The 18,845-nt window shown below is 50.3% G+C and overlaps 1 protein-coding gene across 4 annotated transcripts in view; it reads right to left on the bottom strand.

Moving 5' to 3' along the window:
* CHST11 (carbohydrate sulfotransferase 11) overlaps nucleotides 1–18,845 on the bottom strand; it is a 277,775-nt gene that overhangs the window by 42,926 nt on the left and 216,004 nt on the right. For 2 of the 4 annotated variants that reach the window (XM_068561544.1, XM_068561545.1), the window contains exon 3: nucleotides 17,375–17,404. The exons of the other annotated variants lie outside the window; for them this stretch is intronic. In XM_068561544.1, coding sequence (XP_068417645.1) covers nucleotides 17,375–17,404 — 30 coding nt within the window. The remainder of the gene's footprint in view (nucleotides 1–17,374; nucleotides 17,405–18,845) is intronic. 4 annotated transcript variants of the gene reach the window in all.

The raw sequence follows: 18,845 nt of genomic DNA, 5'->3' as shown, positions 1-18,845 counted from the left end.
AGGACCAGAGTCTGAGTCACGGCCCTCGGGGAGCAATGGGGACAGAACTGAAGACAAACATCTCAAAAACAGGGCAGTGACGGCTGCCCAAATCCCCAGAAACTTAGCTCAAGTGTTGTCCTAGTTTGACATCATAAGTCCTGGCTCTGCCTCCCAGAATCGTGAAGCCATGGATGAGCTCACCAACCCTTCCTCGGTTCCGTCTTCCGTAGCCGAGAAAAGGGCAAAGTCATGTTATCCACTACGTAGAAGAGAATCAGATTGCGTGGGTAAAATGCCCGGCACACAGTAGGTCCTCAGGAAATGACAGCTGGTACGGTACTCTGAGTGCCATCCTGCCTGCTCTGGGGGTACGTTTCAGGAGGAAGTGTGTTTCCTGGGGCCCCGGATGCCTCCAGCAATGCTTACAGAACCAGGAAAGTCCACTCACTCAATTTACAAAAAGCGACATGTTTATAAAAACCAGCCTCCGACTCAAAAGTGTAGAAGAGCCTGGAAGGCAGAGGAGGTCTGGAGAGAGGGATTGCTTTCGAGAAGCTATGGAGCAGGGGACCAATTCCTAAACCATTTGCACTTTTACGCCAGGAAATGGGTGCCCGGCAAAGAAAGCTGTGACCGGCATTGCCGTGTAGCAAGTGGCTTGGGTGCCCCCGGTTCCTGGAGCTTCTGGAAAGAGCGGAGCCCGTGGATCAGCCCTGGCCGCCCACCTACCTGAGCATCTCCCGGTGCCGGCCACTTCTCCGGGCAGCTCACCCTCTGTGCCCCCCGCCCCCGGGCCTGCTGGCCACTCAGTAACTCTTCACTCAGAAGAACACTTCAAAGAAACGAGGAGTCCCAGCTCAAACGGGGTGTTTACAACTTGAAAAGTGCTGATATGCCAACCAGCCATTTGCCGTGAAGTAGGTATTAGCTAGAGCAGCATTTCTTGGAATGAAAAAAGAAATATGAATAGACTGTTATGCTGCATCTGTAGTCAGGAGCCTCCAATTAATGGCAGGAAGCCTATATTCCTGCCAGACTGCAGCCAGCAGAGAGAGAGAGAGAGAGAGAGAGAGAGAGAGAGAGAGAGTGTGTGTGTGTGTGTGTGTGTGTGTGTGTGTGTGTGTCAGAGAGAGACAGAAAGAGAGAGAGAGAGAATGAATGAATAATGGTGGGCAAGGAGTCAGTGGATGAATGTATTTGTACAGCAAAAGTGACGGCTGGCATGTTGATTTCTAGAACAAATGCACTGGGCCACTTTGGATCTCAGGTTGTCATCCAGGGGGCCAAATGGAGGGTCTAGAAGACAGTGCATCGGGGGGGGGGGTGGTCTGGCACTTGGGTCCCCCCATTCTGGAACCACGGCAGCCAAGTCAGAGTCCTGGGGCCAGGCCTGCAGCTCACCCTGGTGGAGCCAGAGGACAAGAAGACGAGGAGGCCGGAGGCACAGCTGTGCCCATTTTGTGTCCTCGACCTCAGTGGATGTTGATTCTCCAAGGGAGAAATGCATTGGCGTTCCATGCACCTTGGAAAGTCAGAGAACCTTTCCTGACAGGAGCGTACCTCCCGCAGCTTGTTCTTTCGGCCCGCAGTAACTTCTGCCTTTTTTCTCAAGAGCCTCCCTTGTCTTGTTTAATTTAGACACGGGTAGTAATGATGGCTGTGTCTGCTCCACTCTCGTCCACAGGATTGAAATTTTTCATTAAGGAGATCCTGGGAGACCAGCCGTGCATACTCTTTCAAGCGTCACATCTGCCTGCCTGTTGCAATCTTCAGACCAGCACTAAATGAAAGTCCTGGCTGGCAGGCGGGAAATGCCATCCAATTCTCCCTCTAAATAGCTGTAATTACTTACCTGTAGGGAGGAGGGGCGGGACTAAAAATAGCCAACACTCCTGAAAGGGACTAGGTGGGTGGAGAGTATTGTGAAAACATTCATTTCTCTAAATTAATTCTTTATCAGTAACACATGATGAGGCAGCCTGATGCGGAGAAACAGCCTAAGCAGGGCACTAAGCAGCTGAGTAAGGCTGGGCTGGCCAGGCAATCATTCTTGGCCTCGGTTTCCTAATCTTAGCAATGGGGATTAAAAAGAAACCCTCCCCTCACAGGGCGGTTGTGCAACTGAAATGAGATGATGTGTGTGAACGTGAATGGTAGAGAAGCAGGAGAGCAAACCAGGGGAGAGCAGTGTTCTAGAGTCCAACTCTCTGGGTTCAAATCCCAGCTCTGCCACTGATGAGCTGTGTGACCCTGGGCAAGTCACTAAACCTCTCTGTGCCATGGTTTCCTCATCTGTCAAGTGGGGATGACAACTACCCACCTACCTTAAGGGCCTGCCTGTCACGAGAACTCAGTGAGATAACGGGCATCCCATGCCTGCGAGAGTGCCTTTCCCATAGTAAGTGCTCATAAAGACTGGCTTAGAATAGCAGGAATGCTGCTAAGTGCAACTAATGCTGGCACACGGGAGGGGCTCCCTGAACATTTCCTGATTCTGATTCTGGGCTATGATCCTTTATTAAGGCTGGTTTTACTGGCACCTACCACCAGGTCCAGAGAATCACCACAGCACAGTCTGGAGTCATGAATTTCAGGAGGAGCTACTGTGAAAGAGGTGCTGATTCTAAGACCTTGATCCTCTAAAAATGGTTTGGGGCAGTTAGAGAGTCTCTACCTTAGCTTTCCCAGCCTCCTGAATAAGTGAAAGTCCCTGTGATAGGCAGAAGAATAGTCCCCTAAATGTCCACATCCTAATCCCTGGAACTTGTGAATATGTTTTGTTACCTGGCAAAGGGGGAAGAAATTAAGGTAGCTGGCGGAATTAAAGCTGCTAATCATCTGACTTTAAGGAGAGTGTCCTGGATTATCCAGGTGGGCCCAATATAATCACAAGGGTCCTTTAAATGCAGAAGAGGTAAGAGTCAATATCGAGTCAATATCAGAGTTATGCAATGTGGGAAAGGCTTGTTGCTGGCTCTGAAGATGGCAGGGGGCCATGAGCCAAGGAATGCAGGGGGCCCTTAGAAGCTAAAATCCCCTCATTTTAGCCAAGTGGGGCCCACATCAGACTTCTGACGTCCAGAATCGTAAGATGTAAATTTGTGTTGTTTTAAGTCACTAAGTTTGTAAGTAATCTGCTGTAGCAGCCATAGGAAATTAGTACAGTCACAGACGTTTCCTTCTAGGCCTGTGAACCCCTAAAGGGCTCAGGAGCACCCAGAGACCACTCTTACCATCCCACCCCCTCTTACACTTGGAGCAGTATTGTTTACATGTATTCACTCACCCTTTTAGCAGGTACCTTCTGAGAACCTGCCGTATGTCAGACCTGGCACTAGGTCCTGGGGACACAGCACTGAACAGGACAGACAGGCCCCCTGCCCTCATGGAGCTCAAAGACAAGAGTGGACACTGATCTCTAACAGATATTTACAGAGGATGATCACAGAAACACTTTTATGGAGCCTAATATGTGCATGGCACTGTGCCAGCCCTTTCCATATATTAACTCGTTCAATCCTCACAAGCACTCATGAGGGAGGTACTGGGGCGCTGGTTATCACCCCCATTTTACAGATGAGGGAATTGAGGCACAGAGCTGGGCGGTGGTGGACTAGATTTGGAATCCAAGCAGTTTTATATACTCTTCTAGTTTGCATTTAAAATGACAGGGGATGGGGATCGTCCCAGAGAAGATGTAGGTATGACCGTGGTCCCCAAGATGTCCCTCTGGCCTAGAGAATGACAAGCCCCCACTTAGAGCAGGTGTCGGTGATTTTGAGAAGGTGGGAGTGAAAGTAAATGCTAAATAGTGTCCCAGAGCCCTTGGCACCCCCTGTGCAGAATAAGCACCACCAGATCCACTGGAGCCTGGGGCTGGGGCCGCACCTTTCTCCAGGCTTGGCAGGGACTCCACGCCTGAGCCCGAGCAGGGCAAGCCAGCCGGCAGGCAACAGGCCTTTACTGACTGTTCATTCTCAGCGCACACAGGCTGTCCATTTAAACGCTGATCCAATATTACTGTCCATTGGGTAAGCTCATCGAGAATTCATAGGCTGACGCTCACTCAGCAAGAGACAGGCACAACACACATGAGCTCACTTATTCCAGCAACAGCCTGCAATCCCACACCCATTCATCCCTGCGCAATATTCCCCAAGGGGCGGAGGCAGCGAGATGGCAAGGCTTCCTGCTGGGGGGAGGGGGAGGTGAGCTACAGGTGCCGCCGCAGAGTTGGGAGGGGGCTGCTGTGTATGGAGGCTGCCCTGGGAGCCTGGAGGGGCGGCAGCACCCCTCGATGTGCCCCTCCAACATGCCGCTCCTTAACCTCTTGGGGCCTGAGTTTCCACATCCATAAAGTAAGGAACAATAATAGTACTTGCCGGGGTGGGGGGGAGGGGCGGGGGAGGGATAAATCGGAAGATTGGGAACTACTATATATAAAATACGTAACTAATGGGGACCTGCTATATAGCACAGGGAACTCTTCTCCATACTCTGTAATGACCTATATGGGAAAAGAATCTAAAAAAGAGTGGATATATGTATATGTAGAGCTGATTCACTCTGCCGCACAGCAGAAAATAACACAACATTGTAAATCAACTCTACTCCAATGAAAGTTTTAAAAAAATAAAATAAAAATAAAACCATGTTTTGTGGATGGTAAAAAAAAAAAAAAAAGTACCTGCCTGATGGGATCAGGGAGGCTTACGTGAGACAATGTGAAGTGTTTTACTGGGCAGCTGGCTCCTAATGACCACAGACTCAGCGTGAGCTGCGTTTACGTCAGGAAGAGTCCTATTTAAATCCCCACGATGGCTCTGAGAGAAGCGACCGGTACTGTCTCTATTTTACAGATGAGGACCCTAAGGCTCCCAGACGGCCCAGAACTCGCCCAGGGGCTGGCAAGCCAAGGGCCTGGGCAGGATTCACACCCGGGACTTCAGACTGGGCTCTTCTCACAACTCTGCCTCTAGCTCAGATACTCCGAGCTTATACATGGTCTGGATTTGAACACTAGGTCTCCAGTGCTAGCCCACGGTCTTTGAAACCGAGGACTCTACGAGGGAGGTACTGCCATCATGCCCATTTTACGGATCGAGAAAACTCAGGCACAGAGAGTTTTGAGTGATGTGCCCCAGGTCACAGAGCTGGGTGGTAGTGGATTCAGATTTGGAACCCAGGCGGCCTCCCTATCACTCTACTGGGCTGTACCTAAACTATGTGCTGTGCTGTCATACAGACTATGTACTAGGTAGCACTCCTCACCACCACCAAAGCTCACTTTTGGATGCCACTCCAGGTCAAATATCAAAGAGTACCATGTCCGGCTGAGCTCATGATCGTCGTCACCACCATCTGCATTATTATCACCATCGTCATCAAAGCAAACCCGACGCCTGACATTTACCAAGCACCTTTTCTATCTTCACGCCCTTCACCATTCATCCCTCGGCCCCTCTGACTTCAGCCCAGCCCAGACAGGGAGCAAAGGCAGGGAAGATAGCCACCGTGTGCCGAGGGTGAAACTGCCCGAGGCCCAGCGTTACCCCAGAGCAGATGAGGCTTTGCACTCGGCTCTGCCACCTCCCAGGCTGGGGCTTTTCACCCGGGGCCCCAAAGTGCTCATCCTCTAGCATTTGTGGGCGAGGCAGGAGGAAGCGCCCCCCAAAAAGGAGGCTGCCTCGCAATGGGGACTTGGGTCAGTCTGCTCACAGGGATGGGGCTCCCCTGAGGGGTCCCTCTTTGAGCTCCTTCTTCGTGTGCTTGGTCTGACCTTTCAGAATGTATATAAACATCAGTGAGTGTGCACAGCCCCACGATACTGGACTGGGGACGGCCAAATCGCAATGTTCCAAGACATCCTTCGGGGGAGGCAGGGGGCCAAGGTGCTGCCCACCAGGCATCTTGTTGGCACATAACAGGTCGGGGAGACTTGGAAGCAGCTCTTTCTGCCCAGCTTCCCCAAACAGCACAGCGTCCTGACCCCAAGGAGAACCCGCTGCCAGAAGGACCACAAAGGGCCCACTCACGGCGGGCTGGCAAAAATGCACCCAACGTGTCTACCGTCCAGCCTCACCCGCCGTTCCAACTGGGTTCTCCGGGCAGCCTCTGCTGAGGCAGAGGTGAGGGCGTGGAGGAAACCTGTTAGCCATCCCTGCGACGAGAGACCCCGCACTGCAGCATCAAGGGGAGGTGGGGAAGAATGGCCTTGAACAGGAAACAAACGCCCCCAGTGAGACTAGTCCTCAGGGAATCAGCCACATGGGACAAACTGAGACGTGGTCCAGAGGATGTCCTTCATCTGCAGGGCTCCCCAGGGAGGAGGTCGCAGAACCAGGGGTCCACTTCGTCACATGCCCTTTACCTGCCATTAGACACCCTTGTGGAGTAAACCGCACAGAGCGTGGGTGCGGTTCTCTTATCCTCACGCACAGTTGAACGGAAAAGTCCCTTTGCATCTGGCTATGTGCACCTGGAGGAGGTGTCTCCTACCTGGGTTTGCAGGTTTACCTGTAGAGCTCAGAGTGGGCAAGAGCAGGTGAACAGCCACGTTCGCAGGATGCTGTCTTAGCCCGGCTGATTTCCACCTGGGAGGGCTCCACCTCACAGATACGCACGCACCCACTGTCGTCTTGGCTAAAGAGTATGAGAAAGCCAGGCCGTGTCAAATGCCCACGCAGAATAAATGCGGCTTGGCCACGTCCTCCAATACCTGCTGGAATTCCGAGGGGGCCTGGGTTGGAAGTAACCACGGTCTGGCCTGTGTATGAAGAGGCCGAGCGCCCAGAACAGCGCGGCCAGGCTGGTTGACAAGGCACAATTTGAGCTCCGTGGCTCCCGGGAGATCCTAAGAATGCCTTCTCCCTGGGTCCTCACAGCTCAGCCGCAGGAATGAAGGGCTAGGGTCCTTTAGCGAGCGCACTTTCTTATTTATCTTGGGGTCCTATAGCAGGAGGTAGGAAGGGAATCAGGGCGTGCTTGCACAGAACAATAGAAGACTGTCCCCTAAAATAACAAACCCCTGCCCTCAGGGCTGATGAGAAGTACCCGGCCACGCTGCGCAGAGCTCAGATTCCCATCACCGCATAAAATGAGAGAAACGGCCCCCATCCATTCAGACCAGGAGAAAAGGCCATCTGTGCTGGTGAGGAGAGAGGAGAGGATTAAAGAATGATGATGTCAGCTTAAAGAATGTACATGCAGTGTCAGAGGGACTGCGGAGGGCACCAGGCTCTGGCTAACCAGGATTCCTCCGGGCCACGCGTTCTGAGGGTTAACAGCGGATCACTGTAGACTTGCCCAGCTATCTTCACACCAAAAACTTTTCCCCAGGCCTCCGGAATTCAGTGGCTCTGAGAGAAGGTGGCTGTGTGGGCTTTAGACCAGACAGACCTGGATTTTTATCTCAGCTCCACTACCTTCTAGCTGTGTGACCTTGGACATGTTACCTAACCTCTCTGGGTCCTAATTTCCTCATCTGTGAAGAGGAAGTAGAGATAAGAGGTGAGGTTGGTGTGAGAGGGTTTATATCAGGCACACAGTAAATACACAATCAAAAGGTATCATCTGTTCCTCTTGCTTCTTACCTCAACAGGGAAGGTGAGTAAAAGAGGGGCTGTGAAAGCAGCCTCCAAATCCTAGTTTTACCTCTCAGCTGGCTGTGGACCTTGGGGGAAGCTGGGCTCCTCTGTGCCTCAGTTTCCTCAGGTGTAAAATGAGAGTAATAACAGTACTGACCTCAAAGAAACCAGATGAGACCATTTGTATAAAATGCGCACACAGTGCCTTATACAGAGTGAGCGCTTGATAAATAGAAGCTCTCGGTGTGACTTTTCCATCCTAACAACTCATTCCCGACCCCACCCAGCCCAACCTTCATTTACCCTCACACCCAATCAACACATTTCCAAGGAGACTCAGCTTTCCCTGAGCTATTCCTTTCCTACCTACGTCTGGTGCCCACCATCCCGTCCCTCCCATAAAGTTAACTTTTTGGGGTCAGAGAAAGCACCAGGTAGACCTGGTGAAACTTCAGGTAGACCACGCTGAAGTTTCAAGGAAGATTTTTCCATCTGTGGTGGCTTCTCATTTTTCCTTGTTGGAGAGAGACGGGACAAACGGGTCAGATCCTGAGCCTCAGATGAACTCAGAACCAAGCGACGCAAGGTTTTCAACAAGGTTCTGCGTCTTAGTTGTTTCCTTTTAAAGTTGTTTCCAAAAGCATCCCTCATCTGCAAAGAGTCTGGATGCCAACTCGACTTTGCCCTCTGAAGTCCCTTTTAAATTCACCCTTGAAGGCACTGCTTAAAAAATGACACGTGCCTGAGAAGAGAATAAACTTCTTTCCCACTTCCGCCACCGCCCTCCACCCCCAAATTTGGATTCAATTATAAACTGGCTGATGTTGTCCTTGGGTCCTTCCCAAGATTAACTGTAAAATCAACACTGAGGGCGTTAAAAAAAAAAAAATGAGCCTGGCTGTTTATTTACAGAGGAAGAAAAGGGGGGATAATTTCAATGCTGTTTTCTACTGTCTTCTTGCGACATCCTCGCCAGAAGCTTCAGGATAAATGTGCCAGCAAACAGATCAAAACTCCAGTGTAATTCCGCAACATCAACTTTCTACTTTTCTTAAAAGCGTTTGCAATTTATTTGGATATATAACCTATGCAAATGGTGTCTCGGTGGGGCAAGAAAATACTGGGACCTCCTACAGAAGGAAGCTCATCCATAAACAAGTGAGAAAAATCAAATCCATTTGGAAACTTCAGGCACCGTTTGACAAGGAACATCTTTAAAAAGCATTTATGCGGCATCTCAGGAAAGGTATGCAGTGGACAAGCTCAACTTGGCATGAATACGGTTTTACTGAACACGACACGGCTGCTCCAGGGAAGATGTGAGAATATGATCTCCCTCCCCTGCAAATATTTTATAATTGCATCAGGATATTGAAATGGAAGCTTCCAATGAAGCACGAAGCTACATTATACATAAGGTGGCTCAATACAAAGCACGTACCGGACTATAGGCAGACTTTGCAAAGGAGGCACCAAGTGCTGAGTGGCCCAACTCTTAACCCGACCCACAATCCCACCCAGCCTTGCCCACGTCAACACAAAAGAGTGGAGTTTTAGGAGATGGGAAAGAGATTTTAGAGTGGTTTACCGGAGAGAGCCGTTGAAGAGCCAAAATCCCACCTGCAAACACACCCAAGTGAGAGGGCTGGGAGGTTTCCCCCTTCATCTTAAATTGAGGGAGGGGGGGTCTTTGAAATCACCAAAGAATTTAATATATGTGCCTCCCCACCATTTATGGGGCCACATCTACCCAATGTCTGAGGCTCAAATCTGCCACTTCCTAGCAGCTTTGACAACAAATAACGCTTGCTGAACTGGAGAGCAGCCCGCCCTCTCAGACTTCATCAGGGAAGAGATGGATGTGGCTTCCCAAGGACCAGATGGGGGTCCCACTCAAGGAGGGCCCTCAAGGCTCATCCCTTGCATGGTACCCACACCACGCATGGGCCACCTGCATGGTAACTATGGAATTCCCAATCCTGAGAAACGAGGTGGCAGCAACAAACTGGAATAGAGCCTCGTTATGGAAAATGAAGGTGAGAGATCCTTAGGGACAGAGAAGTCTCCAAAAAACCCACGAAAGAGAGACCCTGCTGGAAGCATCTGCTGGGTCTAGAGAGAGACAAGGCCAACTCAAGACTGCGTAATTCGTGCAAGAATCTTCTTGCATCTTTCCCACTCCTCCCGCCCCCCTCACTTAAAAGCTCAAGGCAGAGAGAGAGCAGAACCTGACCCAGCTGTTCCCCAGCTGCAGGAGCAGGCCAGCTGAGTGGGAGGGAGAGGGCTCGACTTTAAATGAAAAATCGAAAACTCGCTTTTTTGAAATAAAATTCGCATGCCATACAACTCGCCCATTTCAAGTGTCCTGTTCAATGGGTTTCAATATTCACAGAGTTGGACATCCATCATCACGATTCATTTTAGGACCTTTTCATTACCTCAGAAAGAAACCCTGTACCTATCAGCGCTCTCCTTAGCTATCACCCCCCAGCCCCTGGCCCCCCCAGCCCTAAGCAATCATTAAACTACTTTCTGCCTCTATGGATTTGCCGATTCTGGACATTTCACACAAATGGAATCATACAGTATGTGGTTCTCTGTGACTGGCTTCTAAATGAAAGAACCATACACGCTGACCAGACATCCCAGCCCTGCAACTTCCTGGGTTCTTCGACAGCCCCTTCCTCCGAGGGAAGTGGTAAGGATTAAATGAGATGTGTCCAGTTAACCACTTTGTTTGAACCAATTCACTCAGCCTCCCCAGCTCTGCCCTGAACTGGCAGAGAAACAAATCTCCCAGCATGCCTGGCAGTGGCAGTGTCACGATTCAGATAACATCTGAAAACCTCTGTGGGGGCGGTGCCTGTCTCCTTCACTTTCCCGTCCCCAAAGGCGCGTGGCGTGAGCCGGGCATATCTCAGAGACTCAGCAAACATTCATTTGTTGGCTGATGACAGAGGGAAGCAGAGAAGAGTATGCCGTGGAGCCCACGGGGGCGCGTGGCGGGTCTGTGGGCAGCGCAGTTCACGGGCTCCCCACACACGGACTTGGGCTTGGGACAGCCAGGAGGCAGTGCCAGGTGGCAGACAAACTCTGCTGCTTTCTGCTTACGTTTTATGCATTTCTTCGTTTTTCAGTTTCTTTGTCACTGACACCTGCTGCTCTGTATTGTTCTGGAGGCAAAATGTAAGGCAGAAAATATCTGGGATGCGTTGTTTCTCCCCATCCTGGCTGCTCTGTTGGGACGTGCCTTGTTCTTGGACCAGGACCGCCATCCCACTCCATCCTGGTGACCTTTCTCTTTCCCTACATTCACGACGCTTGTCATCTCCTCCCCTGTGGCCAGAGGCCATGAAACTATGAAGGTGAAAATGACACAATCTTTTCAACTGATGTGCCCCAGGGAGACCCCAGGGGGCCCCGATGCAGGTAACATGGGATCCTCGTACCAGAGCCTTCCGGAGACGGGGAAGCTGCTCTTTATAATGCAGGAGTGAGAGTGGATCCATCCCAAAAGTTACAGATGTTATTTCAAAGGAGGATCTTTAAATGGCAGAGAGAGTGGTTTTCCAGGGAGAGCCCAGCCTGGCTTCTGTGTGGTCCCAGAGGACAGCACGGGGTGGTGTGGGCTGGATGGGGGTACGGGGGAAGATGCAGCCTTGGGGGATAGAGTGTGTGACAAGCTTCGTCAGCCACTGTGCCCGCATCCTCCTGCGGATCTTAGCTCCTCCTCTCAAGGATTCTGCCGGAGAGGCGATACCCCTTGTTACAAAAGAAACATGGGCCAGGGAGCTGGTCCGACATCACACAGTGAGAGGGGCACAGCGGGTCCTGACGCTCCTGCTGGGGCAGCTGGCGAGTACGCCATGCCCGCTCTCAGCTCGTTCCACTGCCTCCCGACCCCTGGGAAGTAGGTGTGACCTACCCCAGTCCCCAGGTGAGGGATCAGGCTCTGTGAGATGGAGGATTCTGACCCAGGTCACTCAGCCAGTCAGCGGGAGTTCAAATGCAAGTCTGTCCCTGCAAAGCCGGTGGACTCGCCCAGCCTGACTACCCGTGCACGCTGGTCAGGGGCAGGCTGGGCTCTGCGGGTGCCCCTGCCTGAGTGCCCGTCTGAAAATGGCCCGGGAGTCTCCACGGTGAAGGGGGGCACCGTGCACAAAATGGAAAAAGTAAGGATGTTCCTGTGTGGATATAAGTGTATGTGTGTGCACGCATGCGCATATTTATAACGGTGTCTGTTTATGTCGTTTCTGTGTCCGTGGATGCATGAATGGGTCTGTATCTGTGTGTCACTGTGTACATGTGTGTTTGTATCTATAGATATATATTTGTGAGTATTACTATGTGTTCACGTCTGTGTGTACGAATGTGTGTTTGTGTGTGTATAGAGCGTGTATGTGTCTGGGTGCATGCGTGTATGTGTCGGTGTGTGCTTGTATGTTGTTGGGTGTGTATCTGCGTGACTGTGTATATGGGGTGTGCGAGTGTGTAAATAACCCCATGCATGTCAGGAGAGACTTAGGAGATTGGGTCCCCTCTACAGCAGAAAGTTATTCATTTTTTTCAGTTAATAGGAAACAAAGGAATCTTTTCTTAAAGTCCGACTCTGGGGCCCCAGAATGTAAACTTTATGTAACTACGTTTACAGTCTCTGAGGGAAGAATGTGCCTTTTGAAGATCGAGCCTGAGAAAACTTAGAATTCACTGCTGAGTTTCAAACTTTCCTGACTACTCCACAGTGAGAAATAAAGTATGTCATTGCATATATATGGGATATATGTACATGCATGTATATATTTTTCTTAAAACAATACTGACCCTTACCATGTGTAATGCACTCTGATATTTTAAATTCTTTTCTATTTCATTTTTTTAAACGCCAGCTAAACTGATGTCGCAACCCACTAATGGGACATAACCTGCAGTTTGAAAAACACTGGTCTACAGTGACTCCTCCCCCAGCTCTATATAAAGCAATTTCATCCATCCATTTACCAAACATAGAGCGGTTACTATGTGCCAACTACTTGTCTAGGTTCTTGGGAAACAAGTTTCCTGCCCTCCTGGCACTTTCATTCTAAAGGAGAAAATAAACCACAAACCCCAAAACACTTAAGATAATGTCAGGTGGCGACAATATCTCTGAAGGTAATTCAGTGGCTGCTCAGAGAGGACTTCCCGGAGGAGGTGACCTGAGTGATGAAAAGGAGCTGGCCATGGCAAGAGGCTGGGGAGAAAGGCTATCCTGTATTTTGTCTCCAGTCTCCACTGTCAAAGGTTAGAAACTGACCTTGATTCAGACACCAGTCACGATTCTGTCTGTCGCTCCCCAGCCCTGCTCTCCCCTTGCCTTTCAGCTGCATGTTGCCCCAAGTACTCCACATAAAAATTTGGCAGCCCTACACTGGCTCATAGTCATTCTTTCCCTGGAACATTTCAAAATAACATTTGGATTCCATATATATGTGTTAGCATACGGTATTTGTTCTTCTCTTTCTGACTTACACACAGACGTAGAGAATGGACTTGAGGACATGGGGAGGGGGAAGGGTAACTGGGACGAAGTGAGAGAGTGGCACGGACATATATACACCACCAAATGTAAAACAGATAGCTAGTGGGAAGCAGCTGCATAGCACAGGGAGATCAGCTCTGTGCTTTGTGACCACCTAGAGGGGTGGGATAGGGAGGGTGGGAGGGAGACACAAGAGGGAGGAGATATGGGGATATATGTATGCATATAGCTGATTCACTTTGTTATACAGCAGAAACTAACACACCATTGTAAAGCCATTATACTCCAATAAAAATGTTTAAAAAAAAAACGTTTGGTCTGATTAATTCTGTTATTAAGACAAACTCCCTGAAGACACAGTCAGTCTTGTGGAGGGTGGTTCGATCGCTCAATAAGGCTCAGAAATGAAGGGGCAGAAGGCCAGGCAATGGGGCTCAGAGAACACGTGTAGGAAAGCTCACGTCAAAAGCAGCAAAGATGGTGGGCAAGCCTCCCCCTCGAGGCTGGCATTGCTTCTCCAGGGCTGTCTGCGTGGTCAGCTCCCTCTCTGCCTTAGATTCTTGCTTAAATGCCATCTATTCAGCAAGCCTTCCCTGCCCACACTATTTAAAATGCAACTCTCCCTCCTGACTTACCTATTTGACTTGTTTATCTGGTTATCTGGCTCCTCATCTAGAATGTTAATTCTACAAGGGCCACTTTTATTCCCTAACTAGTACACAACTGGTGCTCAAAATAAATAGCTGTTGCATGGGTCAATGAATAACACTCCCATTTACTGAGCACCTGCTATGCTCTGGGCTCTGTACCAACATGGTCTCTAGTGCTCTCAGAAATTGTGCAAGGTGTGTATTATCATTCCCATTTTAGAGATGTAAGATGAAGGCTCAGAGAGACGTAATAAATGCAGTGAGTAAGTGATGGATTTGGAGCTGAAACCTGGGTCTCCCTGACTTCAAACCCACCATGATGCTTTCACTCACAAAAGAAGAATGTTGCATACTAAGCGAAGTAAGTCAGAAAGAGAAAGACAAATACCATAGGATATCACTTATATGTGGAATCTAAACTACAACACAAATGAACATATCTAGAAAACAAAAACAGACTCACAGACATAGAGAACAGACTTGTGGTTGCCAAGGGGGAGGTGAGAGGGGGAAGGGAAGGACTGCAAGTTTGGGACTAGCAGAGGCAAACTATTATCTATAGGATGGATAGATACCAAGGTCCTACTGTATAGCACAGTGAACTATATTCAATATTCTGTGATAATGGAAAAAAATATGAACACAAATACATATATGTATAACTGAGTCACTTTGCTCCACAGCAGAAATTAACACAACAACATTGTAGACCAACAATACTTCAATAAAATTAAAAAAAAAAAAAAGAATGTTGCATAAACCAGATGACCCAAACCAAGATCCTTCCAAAAGCAAGCTCCGTGGGCACAGAGCGCTGTTCTTTGTTTTGCCTAAAAAGGGCGTGTTGTTCATCAGCAGCAGAGATGCTTCTCTGACAAACAGCTGGGTCAGCCCCTCCGAGTAGGAGGGTAGTTTCATGGTGTAGTTTTATTTATAAGCAGTTTCCATGCGTTTTGTTTTCCAACACACTAGGGCACATGAAACATAAACAGGCAGAAACTCTCATGCACTGAATACCCCCTACCGGGTGCCCCGCGGTTGAAGCTGGGCATGCAGCTCTGCGTGCCTCTCGGGGTGGTCCTAGGGGACAAGGGGGCCCTGGGAGGGGACACAACAACCTTCCATTTCCCTCTGTACCTCAGGAACAAACAGCCAAGGTCGAATTAACCAGGGGAGACCTCCGAAGGCTGGCGTTCTGGGACACCAACAGAGTGGTTTTGCTTGGGGACAACAGCTGCTTCAAATTAGAAGCTACTCTAAACAGAGAGCAGATTCACAAGGTTTTTCTGCCCTGGAGAGAGACCAAGAGAGACTCGGGCCACAGCCTTCATCTTCAGACTCTTTGGCGCAAAAGCTTCCAGTGGAGGGGTCAAGAAAGGAAAGGCCAAAAGCGGTGACAGCTGAGGCAGAAGGTCCCAACGACCCCCCTTCCCTGACCAGCAGCAATTCCCAGAATGCTTGGGCAGAACCTGAGCGCCCAAGGTGAGGGCAGTGAAGCCCAGCACAAAGGGATCATCTCTGCAGGGGAAGTGCCTCCATCTGGTCACCTGCTCCCTCTCCCCACGGTCTCAGGCACCCCATAAGCCTGGCCAGGGGTTCAATTCCTGCCAGGAGACCTTATCCCTGGCTTTCCTGATGTCTGAGCTTGGAGCCAGGAAGTAAGGGTTAGGCCCTGGGGAAGGGACCCAAGCAGGGGTAGCTCCCCAGGCTGGTGGAGCAGTGAGGGCAGGCAGGAGATTTTGCCTCAGAGGACACAGAAATGATGGGCTCCCAACTGTTTCTCAAACTGTTCAGTTCTCATGGCCTGTACCAGGCGGGGTGTGCACTGCCTCACCTCTACATTTTTAGTTCAACAAACCTTTGAGTTCCCACTTGGTGCCAGGCACTGGGCCAGGCCCTGGACATGTAGCCCATTGACCAACCTGAGTGTCTGCTATGAATTAGGCCCCGAAGATCCACGATAAGAACGCAGCAGTAACTAAAAGCTAATGAGCCAGGCACTGTCCTAAATGCTTTTCACATGTTAACTCATTAATCCTCAAAGCAACACAAGTGATTCCTCAGAAGCTAACCACGAGTGTATCTGCGGAAGCAAGACAAAGGCCAGTTGGGCGTGTGCCTGGCGTGTTTGAGGAAGCACACAGGGAGCCTGGAAGGAACGGGGTGGTGAGCGCCAGGCCTCCCAGGCCTCGGGGAGGACCTGGGCCTTCACAGTGAGGCGGAGGTGTGAGTGCAGGAGTGACGTGATCTGACTTACGTTCTAGAACAGCTCCGGCTAAAGCATTAGAATGTTCTTTGGTGGGGAAAAGGTTGGAAGCAAGGATAGTCCAGGCGAGACTGTAGGAAAGAGACAGCACTGTCTGACAGCCACTGCCTTCCTGGTCTGTTTTGAAGGCAGAGCTGAGAGCAACTGTGTCTTGGCTGAACGTGTGGCATGAAAAAAGAGGGTGTCCACATGGGCTCTGAGGATTCTGCCCTCAGCAGCTGGAAGGAGGGGGCTACCAGGCGCCGAGGTGGGAGGTGTGAGCTGAGCGGCTTTCGGCAGCTCCTGGCATGTTAAATGTGCAATGTCCAATGAAGACATCCAAGAAGCAGATGGGGAGACAAGACTGGAGCCCAGGGGGCCCATGTGTCAGCCAAATAATGCTCTGAACAGGAACTACCGATGCTTCATTCAACAAATACCCTATTGTGCACCTACTACGGGCTGGCACTGTTGCAGTGAATGCAGCCGGGAACAAAAAGACAGCCCCAGCCCTGCGAGTTTCCAAGAACCAGCAGGCACGGGAGGGCACGTTGACAAGGGAAGACGCCGAGAGAGCCTGAGCGGCCAGGAGATCAGCCCTGACCACCCGCCTGCTGAGCCCCCCAGGCGCCCCGGGGCCCAGGCCCCTCCCTGGGGGCAGCGCCCAGCCGCTGCTAGTACACGAGGAGGAGGTGGACGCCAGGCTCGCGTTCCATCTGAACGGTGTCCAATCTGCTGGAATCCATTATCGACTCTCACTGACCCGCTGTCTGCCCTAGGAAAGATATCTAAACTGCACTGTCTGAGCCAACGCCAGCGAGGACAGATAGCAGGGGACCAGTTAATGTTTCCAACATGTTTTAAGACACTGCTGGGGGCAGGGACGATTCGGAGGAGGAGCTGAGGGAGAAGGGGAGGGAGATGACCCGCTGCAGTGGGCTGGAGGGCATTCGACCTGCTGGCACGAAGGGCTGTCTGAGCCCTTCCCGAAGCTTCCTGATGGACCCTGAGGAATCACCTGGGCTCAGTTCTCCAACACCCATCCCATAGGTCTGCAGCTTCGTGTCTGTGTTCAGAGCTCAGGTTCAGGGCCCCCTGGGTTTCTGACCTCGCTAGCTGCGTGACTTTGGGCAAAGGACTCAACCTCTGTGTGCCTCAGTTTCCACCTCTATAAATCAGGACTGCTGTGAACTCTCACAGAATTGCTGAGAGGATTCAGTGAAATAGTACAGAGCATGATCTAGAACAATGTCTGTCACAGAGCGAAGCACTCCCCAACTGTTAGCAATTATTATTTACCGAGCACCTAGAAGGTGCTGGCATTAGGGTGTCTTTGAAGTGGGCCACAGACAACTTGTAAATGGCAGGCAAAGGAGACGCTATTGTGACTTACCCAAGGTGGAGAAACTCTCTCCAAGGATCTCTGAAAATGGAAGAGAGAAGAATTTCTCAGCCTGCTTGTCGAACGAATAAAAGGTGGATGTTTTAGAATCCACGGTGAGCTTGGCACCCACGTGACCATGTGCTTGGTGCAGCACGTGAACCTGTGAGTCCTGCTCGCCCCAGCCCAGCCTGGCTACCAGGAGTGAGCGTCTGCTGAGTCCACCCTGACCCAACCCCAGGAGACGTCGGCCTGGAGAAACACTGGAGCCCAGGGCTGGGGGAGGGAACCACAGGACAGTCTGTGGCCAGGATCACATGGCTGTGCCCCTGCCATGTCCCAGCACCACAGTGGGCGTCAGGCTCCACCTTCCCTGCCCACTCTCACCAGAACTGATCATGCAGACCAGGCCTGGGGCGGCCCAGGTCCCGGCTTCCTGTCTAATTTCCTGCTCCATCCCTGACTTTCCATCCTGAAGTCTCACCTGGAGGGACCTCGCCGGTCTCTCAAAATGCTGACCATTCCTGAATGCTGCACCTTGAGCCTCTGCTAGACTCCTGCATGATAGGGAGCTCCGTTCACCCAGGTAGCTCAGCCCACCATCCCAGCTTTAATCATCACCAGACCCCTCTTATTCTACAAGGACAGCCCACCCACGGTGTGTCTGAGGGGCACGCTTCACAGAAAGTGGCAGTCTTCTGGTTTCAACCTCAGTGATTTGTTTTTGCCTGGTTTTCAAGAATGTTGGGGAGGAAAATGTCTTCTTATAGGAAAAGAGGATTTTCAGACACATCAGAAGAAATGATCCCATCACTTGAATGGAGAGAACTGGAGGTGGTAGAAGCAGCAGAGGACTTGTGGGCAGAGAGACCTGAGTTTGGATTCACTTGGTGGTAGGTCAACCTTGGATTCGGCCTTTGAGACTCAGCTTCTCCATGTGTCAAATGGAGTCGTTATAAAGATGACATGAGACCACACGTGTAACGAACGTGTAATGGGACTAGACTATGGAAGGCATTTAGCATTATTATAACTATTGTTGTTGTTGTTCTTGTTACATTTTGCCTGGCCAGCTCCTCTGACTCTTCCTTTTTGAATCTCATGACTGCTTACCCCCTTAATCTTTTTGCTATGCCATCTTCCCTAAAAGCTGCTATAATGGGGGGAAAACTTTCTCTCTCTGGAATATGGGGCCATATCCCAATAATGTCTGGCCCAGTGTGGGTATGGAATAAAGGTTTTGAAAATGAAATCAATAGCATAATCATATATATATGAATTATGATATATAATTAATTATATATAATAATATATTACCAGGTGCCAGGTACTAATTGTGCTAATTGCTTTGCATACATTATTTTCATGTAACCCTCTCCATCTTACATGAGTTAATTATTAGCATTTTCCCCATTTTACAGATGAGGAAAATTAGGTACTGGGTTAACTTGCCCAAAGTTACATAACCAGTAAGATGCGGGGG

This window comes from Eschrichtius robustus, chromosome 13, assembly GCF_028021215.1.
Source record: "Eschrichtius robustus isolate mEscRob2 chromosome 13, mEscRob2.pri, whole genome shotgun sequence".
Classification (NCBI taxonomy): Eukaryota; Metazoa; Chordata; class Mammalia; order Artiodactyla; family Eschrichtiidae; genus Eschrichtius; species Eschrichtius robustus.
This window is presented reverse-complemented; position numbering and strand designations above follow the sequence as displayed.